The sequence below is a fragment of the Xyrauchen texanus genome, chromosome 31 (genome assembly GCF_025860055.1).
Source record: "Xyrauchen texanus isolate HMW12.3.18 chromosome 31, RBS_HiC_50CHRs, whole genome shotgun sequence".
Taxonomy (NCBI): Eukaryota; Metazoa; Chordata; class Actinopteri; order Cypriniformes; family Catostomidae; genus Xyrauchen; species Xyrauchen texanus.
The window spans coordinates 23,412,290-23,422,435 of NC_068306.1; the positions used below are offsets into that span (position 1 = coordinate 23,412,290).

General features: G+C 36.0%; 1 protein-coding gene across 1 annotated transcript; it reads left to right on the top strand.

Moving 5' to 3' along the window:
• Window positions 1-211: 211 nt before the first annotated feature.
• On the top strand, window positions 212-8,913 carry eif4ebp3 (eukaryotic translation initiation factor 4E binding protein 3). Its single transcript, XM_052100332.1, has 3 exons — window positions 212-501; window positions 7,661-7,825; window positions 8,408-8,913. The coding sequence occupies exons 1-3, from the start codon at window positions 369-371 to the stop codon at window positions 8,437-8,439; spliced, it is 330 nt and encodes a 109-aa protein (XP_051956292.1). The 5' UTR covers window positions 212-368; the 3' UTR covers window positions 8,440-8,913.
• Window positions 8,914-10,146: the final 1,233 nt, after the last annotated feature.

Sequence of the window (10,146 nt, forward strand, 5' to 3'; positions counted from 1 at the left end):
TACATTTTGAGATGTAGTATTAACACCCAAGAACCATTTGTTTCACCACATTATTTCATGGCGCTGTCACATCGTGCTATTTATACCATGTCACACTGAAGCACTTCCAAGAACTGTTCGAACTTCGAAGAGTTAGCATTCTAGAATGTGTCTCTGAACACATGCTCCTTATCCAGAGCCTCAGCGCTGCTTTGCTGTGGGTGGGGGTGAGTACATCCTTCTGATTGGTAAGGTTTCGCTAGTTTGCAGCACATGGCAAATCTCCTCCCTCGAACATTCCAAAATGTGTAGAGCACAGACCAACAGCAGATCTTGTAAGAGCACATATATCGAGAGGTCTGTGCTTATTTCAACCGTTATCAGAAAACATGTCAACCAGCTCCGAAGTTTCGTCGACCTGCCCGATACCAAGCCGCAATATCCTCGAAAAGACCTGGTCTCATCTCCCCGACTGCTACAGTCAGACTCCTGGAGGAACGGTGTTTTCAACAACTCCCGGTGGTAAGGTGTAGACTTATATTTCTCTTGCATACATTTAGTTTTAACCGTATTATATATTTTAGAAATAATTTTGCAAGTTTGTCACGTGTTCCTTCGAAAATCACGGTGTGTTTGGATGAGGCGAGTTGAAATCTGATATTGTTGACGGCGCAGTCATTACGCCAGAGTCTGTGTGTGTGTTTACCAACACGTTTGATGTAAACGACCTATTGTTTTAAAAGGGTTTTCTGTAAATCTTTAACATATTTACAAACGTTATCGCGCCTATATTAAGAGTCATTATTGATCACTAGTTGAAGTTAACGTGGAGAAATGAATCACAGAAGAATTAGATCTTTATTTATTTATTAGTCGTTATCAATTTCACAACAACTCAAATGATCTAGCATTCTACTTTGGAAAGGCAAATGTTTTTTTTATCCCCTTTTCTCTCCAATTTGGAATGCCCAATTCCCAGTATTTAGGTTATCGTGGTGGCGAGGTTACTCGCATCAATCCGGGTGGCGGAGGACAAGTCTCAGTTGCCTCAGCTTTTAAAACGTCAATCCACACATTTTATCACGTGGCTCACTATGCATGACACCGCGGAGACTCCCAGCATGTGGGAGGCTCATGTCATGTATGGAATGAAAGTAATCTCATTATTATTAATGAATGCACACTCAATTATATATGTACTAGATACATTTTGTGAATGTATTTTACTAACCACAAACAAATGCCATTTGATTTGAATCTGTGGAATTCGGGATTGAATGATTGTGCAGCGATTTGTACAAATACAGACATGTTTGCAAATAAACATGGTCTGTTCTACATTAATAAATCAAAAATTGCTCATGCAAAAATGAATCCGTGCATTTGTGGATCAGAAGACACGCGTGCATTTGACATCTTGTTCGAATCGATCGTGTTCGGTTCATTTGGATTTTGAGACTTCCTTTTCGCAGTTTACAGCATTCCACCCACACATACACACACACAACTAACGAACAAGCCAGTGCTATTCATTAAAGTGAACACGATTCGTAAATGTGTGTCACTATACAATGAAACAAATGCTTTTCAACCGGTGTCTGTAGAATTAAGAATTACATAAATGTGCAGCAATTTGTACAAATAAAGTCATGTTTGTGAGTATAAATGTTCTGCTTTGTATTAAAGTGTGACAATTTCCGCGTGCAAAAGGAATCCGTGCATTTGTGGATCAGGCGACACGCGTGCATTTATTGATTCCTTGTTCGAGTCGATCCTGTTCGGTTCATTTGGATTTTGAGACTTTCTTTCCGCACTTTCAGCAGTGAGGATCCACACGCAACTGAAAGGCAAGGCAGGCAGCTACCACTAGATGGCAGTCGCAGAGAATTACCGAGTTGGCCTGCCCTGGTTTGAGAACAGGTGATAATGGACATTTTGGCATTCTCCCGAAGAACCTTTAAAACATGGATAATACCATTTTAAACCAACAAGCTGGTTGGGTAAGTAAAACTAATCTTTTTTTCTTTTTTTTTCTTTTATTGCATACTGAAAAGAAGAAAAAAATGTAACTTTCTATAAACTAGCAAGTTAAAAACAATGTACATTTGATATATTTGACATATTAATTACATTTTATAAATATTCATTTGATGAGATATTAACAAAAAAATGTTGGCTCTTCATTATGTATGTTAGATTATTGTTTAGAGTGCGAGCTGATCAGGGAGGAGAGAATGTTGGCGTGGCTCGTCTGATGTTTTCTGTACATGGAGAAACTGCAAGAAAAACAAAACTAAGGACACTTGTGACAAATGTCAAAAGGTAGTGTGTGGGATCTACACATGGAAGGTAGAGAGTACATGTGTTGAGTAATCGATCCACAAGCGTCAGTGAATGATGTGCGGGGTTTGCCCCCAAAACAACCAGATGCCTTGTTCAAGTGAGCCCACTTTTAGGAGAATTCGTTCATAATGATTTTATAGCATACTATTTTCATTCTAGTTTTACAGCATGATATTTTTGCTCACTGTAAAACAAAATATTACTTTCTAAATCAGTTTGTTTTCCCACAGTTTAGCGAATGTTCATATTCTTTATTAACTGTTTTGGCCATTTTGGGTTTGGCCTATATGTGTTACATACATGTCTAATGTTTTTACTATGCATTGAAATACACATTGGTGATGTTTTTATAAGCTATTGTATTGATTTGTTTTATATAACAAAGAAAATAATTTAATATAAATAATCAAAGTTGCATCTGTAATCAGCTACAATAGCAAGTTCTGTGGTTGTCGATGAACTAATACATTTTCACATTCATTAGAATTTAAATTTCGTGTCCTTGTGTTTATTATTAATATAACAGATTAATTTATTCATGGATTTGATTCCAGCTGTGGCTGCATAGGATTGTTTCCGATTCATGTTGTCCAAACATTTCCAATAACTCCAGAGCGTTGCAAAGTCCAAAAGTCAACATGTTTTGAAAAAATATAGATTTAATAATTTCCCAAATTCACAACATGTTTTTATCTAACGAAATATTCCGCCTCAATCCATGTTTGTTGGCGTTTAGACTTTCAAAAACATTTTGACTGTGGTGAAAAAACTTGCTGTACACAAAGCGAGGCACGCACCTTCCGGGGCAGTCTAGCAGTTAATATATACATATATTTTTTGTATAGTCTAGCACTAGTATATATTAGAAAAAAAGATTGTTTTATATTGGGCTATCTACGTTCGCTTGGCGCTCCGTGCTCCATTTAATCCATATTATTCTATTTTATTCTAATTGAGGATTTTGTTCGAGGATTTTGACATTTTTTAGGGTGATGACGTCATAAAATATGACGACAGACATTAGAAGCTTCATTCTAAGACCTCAATTGAAGTTTCGAATGTAAATATGACATGACATTTGGTACAGTCTAGTATGAACGGTCAGTCAAGTCAATTTTATTTGTATATCGCCTTTCGCAACACACATCGTTTCAAAGCAGCTTTACAGAATATCAGCATTAACAGACGATAAAACTGTAATGTCTATAAAGTCGATTAATCATCATTGTGTAATTTAGATAAAATACAAATTTTAATAGTGTTTATAAATAATTAAATGATAATTGTATTAATAACCCCAGTGAGCAAGCTGTAGGCGACTGTGGCAAGGAACACAAAACTCCATAAGATGTTGATTAATGGAGAAAGATAACATTGGGAGAAACCAGACTCACTGTGGGGGCCAGTTCCCCTCTGGCTAACATTATGAATGTAATGTAAATATTAATTATGTATAGGTAAAATCATGGTTTAAAATTATTAAACTAAGTGATAAGGGTCATTATGGGGTAAGGGACCGCTATGGCCATTCTAGTATTATAGAATTCCGGTAGTTCTAGTGTTAAATGCACGTACAAGTCTATTGCTTGATTAGTGTCCTTTGGAAGATCAAAGCGTGTCTCAGCCATGACAGTATTACAAATGTCATAGACAGTAATGTTTTTGTATTGAAGGCCAAGTTTAAAATATATCTCTATAAATTCATGCGCATCCATGCTCTCAGTATCTTTGAGTAAATGAATGATGGCAATGACACAATCGGAAAAGAGCTATACACACACACACGGAAACTCTAACGCGTGTGCACGCGAAAGTCTCTTTGATTTTTTTTTTTTGCACAGGTCACTTCGGGGGCTCCGACCATTAGGAAGATGCTCGTGGAAATTCTATAACTACTAGAATGGCCATAGCGGACATTCTTGACCGTTCATACTAGACTGTACCAAATGTCATGTCATATTTACATTCGACACTTCTATTGAGGTCTTAGAATGAAGCTTCTAATGTCTGTCGTCATATTTTATGAAGTCATCACCCTAAAAAATGTCAAAATCCTCGAACAAAATCCTCAATTAGAATAAAATAGAATAATATGGATTAAATGGAGCACGGAGCGCCAAGCGAACGTAGATAGCCCAATATAATACAATCTTTTTTTCTAATATATACTAGTGCTAGACTATACAAAAAATATATGTATATATAAACTGCTAGACTGCCCCGGAAGGTGCGTGCCTCGCTTTGTGTCCAGCAAGTTTTTTCACCACAGTGAAAATGTTTTTGAAAGTCTAAACGCCAACAAACATGGATTGAGGCGGAATATTTCGTTAGATAAAAACATGTTGTGAATTTGGGAAATTATTAAATCTATATTTTTTCAAAACATGTTGACTTTTGGACTTTGCAACGCTCTGGAGTTATTGGAAATGTTTGGACAACATGAATCGGAAACAATCATATGCAGCCACCACTGGAATCAAATCCATGAATAAATGAATCTGTTATATTAATAATAAACACAAGGACACGAAATTTAAATTCTAATGAATGTGAAAATGTATTAGTTCATCGACAACCACAGAACTTGCTATTGTAGCTGATTACAGATGCAACTTTGATTATTTATATTAAATTATTTTCTTTGTAAAATAAAAACAAATCAATACAATAGCTTATAAAAACATCACCAATGTGTATTTCAATGCATAGTAAAAACATTAGACATGTATGTAACACATATAGGCCAAACCCAAAATGGCCAAAACAGTTAATAAAGAATATGAACATTCGCTAAACTGTGGGAAAACTAACTGATTTAGAAAGTAATATTTTGTTTTACTGTGAGCAAAAATATCATGCTGTAAAACTATAATGAAAATAGTATGCTATAAAATCATTATGAACGAATTCTCCTAAAAGTGGGCTCACTTGAACAAGGCATCTGGTTGTTTTGGGGGCAAACCCCGCACATCATTCACTGACGCTTGTGGATCGATTACTCAACACATGTACTCTCTACCTTCCATGTGTAGATCCCACACACTACCTTTTGACATTTGTCACAAGTGTCCTTAGTTTTGTTTTTCTTGCAGTTTCTCCATGTACAGAAAACATCAGACGAGCCACGCCAACATTCTCTCCTCCCTGATCAGCTCGCACTCTAAACAATAATCTAACATACATAATGAAGAGCCAACATTTTTTTGTTAATATCTCATCAAATGAATATTTATAAAATGTAATTAATATGTCAAATATATCAAATGTACATTGTTTTTAACTTGCTAGTTTATAGAAAGTTACATTTTTTTCTTCTTTTCAGTATGCAATAAAAGAAAAAAAGATTAGTTTTACTTACCCAACCAGCTTGTTGGTTTAAAATGGTATTATCCATGTTTTAAAGGTTCTTCGGGAGAATGCCAAAATGTCCATTATCACCTGTTCTCAAACCAGGGCAGGCCAACTCAGTAATTCTCTGTGACTGCCATCTAGTGGTAGCTGCCTGCCTTGCCTTTCAGTTGCGTGTGGATCCTCACTGCTGAAAGTGCGGAAAGAAAGTCTCAAAATCCAAATGAACCGAACAGGATCGACTCGAACAAGGAATCAATAAATGCACGCGTGTCGCCTGATCCACAAATGCACGGATTCCTTTTTGCACGCGGAAATTGTCACACTTTAATACAAAGCAGAACATTTATACTCACAAACATGACTTTATTTGTACAAATTGCTGCACATTTATGTAATTCTTAATTCTACAGACACCGGTTGAAAAGCATTTGTTTCATTGTATAGTGACACACATTTACGAATCGTGTTCACTTTAATGAATAGCACTGGCTTGTTCGTTAGTTGTGTGTGTGTATGTGTGTATGTGTGGGTGGAATGCTGTAAACTGCGAAAAGGAAGTCTCAAAATCCAAATGAACCGAACACGATTGATTCGAACAAGATGTCAAATGCACGCGTGTCTTCTGATCCACAAATGCACGGATTCATTTTTGCATGAGCAATTTTTGATTTATTAATGTAGAACAGAACATGTTTATTTGCAAACATGTCTGTATTTGTACAAATCGCTGCACAATCGTTCAATCCCGAATTCCACAGATTCAAATCAAATGGCATTTGTTTGTGGTTAGTAAAATACATTCACAAAATGTATTTAGTACATGCATAATTGTGTGTGCATTCATTAATAATAATGAGATTAATATCGTTCCATACTCATGCTACTCTCAGTGATCCACACACAAATTACCACACGCCCCATCGAAAGCCAGAACCACTAATCACAACCATGAGGATGATACCCCATGTGACTCTACCCTCCGTAGCAACTGGGCCAATTTGTTTGCTTGGGAGACCTGGCTGGAGTCACTCAGCACACCCTGGATTCAAACTCGTGACTCCAGGGGTGGTAGGTTTGCATGGACCCCCTTCCAAAAACAAAGGCAGCTAGAAATTTGAATCTATAAAAAGACATATTTCTCTGAGAATTTTTGTTGTTAATGTTAGATATTAAATATATTATGTTTTTTGTATTTCAAAATAATTGGCATTGTACTAAATCCAAAACATAAATATATATAAAATGTCTGGGAATCTTTTACTCTTTATTAAATTGATAATGAATCTTTCATAGAATAAAATCACTATTAATTGAATTATTTCACTCCAATTTTAAACATTTGTAAATTCCCCCAACATTTTCCGTGGACCCATGGAGTTACTGGGACTCCAGTTTTGAAAACCCCTTATATTAAGCATGCTCTTCAGAAACACTGTTAGTCTCCTTGGTAAACAAGTACACTAATGTTTAAGTGTGTTCTGTGTTTCCCGTGTCCCGAGAGTGCATTTCCAGAGGAGGCTGTCTCATATTGTGAAACTAATCATTTTTGGCATATAACTTCAGTATTGAAAATCTTGGATAGTGATATCCAAGAACTGTTCAAAACTTGAGTCAGCTGTTGGTTATTGTTATTCTTATTTGACTCCGAGATCAGTCGGAACATAATTGTTTTTTTTTAGGAACCTCGGCAATGTTGCTCAATTTCCCTGCTTCATGGGGTTCTTGGGTTACTGCTGGACATCTAAACAGGAGCACCTTGTTTTTGAGATTTCTCACCTTTGTATTTGGACAGCACCCCCTTATCAGATTTGTATTGCTCTGAGATGAGCAAAGCCTCTCCACATCTCCATTAGTGACCAGATGTTTTTCTATGTTCTTGGCTTGAGCAGATCTAAAAAAAAAGTCCTTTTGAAGAGAAGAATGCTTTGAACTTTTGTGAAGTTCTGAGGTCGAACTGTTAGAGCTGATATTGATATTTGCCCTGCAGGGACTCGGATCATCTATGATCGAAAGTTTCTCTTGGAATGTCGAAATTCGCCGATTGCACGCACCCCACCCTGCTGCCTCCCCCACATTCCAGGGGTCACCATACCTTCAGTGCAACCCCAGGGTAAGCCAACGGAGCAGGGCTACGACAGCAAGGATCTCTCTGGTAAGAGTCTCGTGTCTACTCTCATTTTCGCACTTATGTTCCTCCTATTTTTGATTTTTGGTCTTCCACTTGCCCCAAGCAACAAACTTATCTGATTTCTCTGCTCAGTGATGTGTGTATGACTGTAGCACTTGAAATTGAAAAAAAAAACTTTGATTTCTAAATCGGCAACCTCAAGCAAAACCTGTTAACAGGTTTAAGCGTGTTCTTAATTGATTGCATCCCCTCCTGTGTGCCACAAGCTTTACTGACATGTTGTTATGATTGTCTACTAGAATGCAATGTGTGTGAGAACATTTGATGTGTCAATTTAGAATAGTAGATGTCAAGATTTGAATAGTTATTTAGGTTCATAACATTGAAACCAATATAGGCTCATGGTCACACTTTAGTTTTGACTGAAGCCACTTCATGAGAAAAGCAAACAAATATGCATCTGACCTGCTCCGTGTTGGCAAGCCTGATTTCCGTATCAGTGGAATATACACACACACACTGTGTACCGTGTTTCATGTGAAACGCATATCAGAGATCACACAACCCTTTGAACCATCCAACATCCCTCTTTTTCTTTCTCCTCAGTTGATGATAGCCAGTTTATGATGGATATGTGATTGATATCTCCAGCTCCTGTGGAAAAATTGACCGTTTCAGCCTTTTCTACCAGTGCTCATTATCTGGGGAAAGAACACACCAGCTGTGGATTCCTTTATTACCTCCCATGATTTTTTTTTTCTTTACCTTGAATAATGAAATGCTCAGAGCAAGTAGCTCTGTTGTGGGAAGGAGGATTTTGAGTTTGGTGGAAGTTAAGGTGAAAGCTTTGCAATTTGTAGCCTCTGCTGGTTTGAGGTTTAAATTCAGTAACTTATCGTTTTACAACCATTCTGTAGGTTACTGTATGTTGTCTACATTTTTATGTGTGGATAGTTGAAATGCAGCTGTATGTTTTTGTAATGGGATTTCAGGGACTAAAAGAGTCTGGACCCTATGAGACACGTTTAAAGTCATAAGCCAGAAATCAACAGTTGTACCGTTTGCTGTTTATACTCTGGATGTTATATGACCATTTGTAATAAAACCATAACAAAAAGAAAATGTTACTCTTGGACTTGCCTGTTTTTATGTGTTTAAAATTGCATTGCATGGTGTGATCTTTTATGGTAGTGTTGGGTCACCACCTGGATGGGAAATTAGCAACTGCCTCTTACCAAAGTGGCTGATGATTTTGTATTATCACCTACCCACTGTGTCCCGGATTGGCCTTTGACAAGAAATTCTGTTTAGAAAAACAATGTTCTCTTGTTGAATTAGCATGTCAGGAACAATGCAAAGGGAACTGGGTTCTTTTTTTTTTGTCTTGATTTCTTTTAAAGAAGTCTCTGTGTAAAAAGAAATAACATAAGTCAGAATGCAAAGTTTAAAGTTTTGTGCATTTAATAAATGTCACATTAAGTAATTTTATATATTATAAATGAAAAAATTAAAGGGTGCTTAAACTTTGGGTATGGTTGTCTCTGTAGATTTCTAGAAAGTAGATCTTGTTAAAACAAATTACACTTATTTGTCGTCCAGTTAATGTCCAACAGTGTAGGCACAAGTTTAACAGGAGATTGACATTTTTTGTAATTATTTCTGAAATTCCGCCATGTGTAAAATCCTGTACTGTGTTTAAAAGAATTCTGTGGTGGAATTGACGGTGATGGAAATGACTTTGAATTATTATTTTTATTTTTTAAGAAAAAGGCCACACTTTTTTTTTGACACGCTAAGACAAATTTCATAGCTAACATTTTATGTATCCCAAATACACACAAGTAATCTTTTCACACGTTTTGAATAATTTGGCAAAACAGTCATTACAATTTTTCTGCTCAACTGTGATATTTAACTTGTACTTCTTTTTCTTCAAACATATTTCATTTCAAGCATGCTTTTCACTGACACATTTGTTGACTTGGGTAGTAACAATTACACTGATTTTGAAAAGTGTTGGGCTCAAAAATGTTTGGTGTTCTGGAAATGAAACCACTACAGTGTAACAGTTGCCATTTTCAAAGAAATTGATACTCAAATTTATATTAAAAAAAAGTTTTTGGCTAGATTATCATTATTTTAAACATGTAAAAATTTGCATTTTTATAATGATTCGCATAGTTTAACATTGAAAGTTTTTTGTTTGGGACAAGGCTAAGTCTTTTGTTTGGGACAAAGGCTTAAACAAAATCTTTACAGAAGTAATCTGGAAAATAATAATAATAATAAAATAAAATATATATATATATATATATATATATATATATATATATATATATAAGACA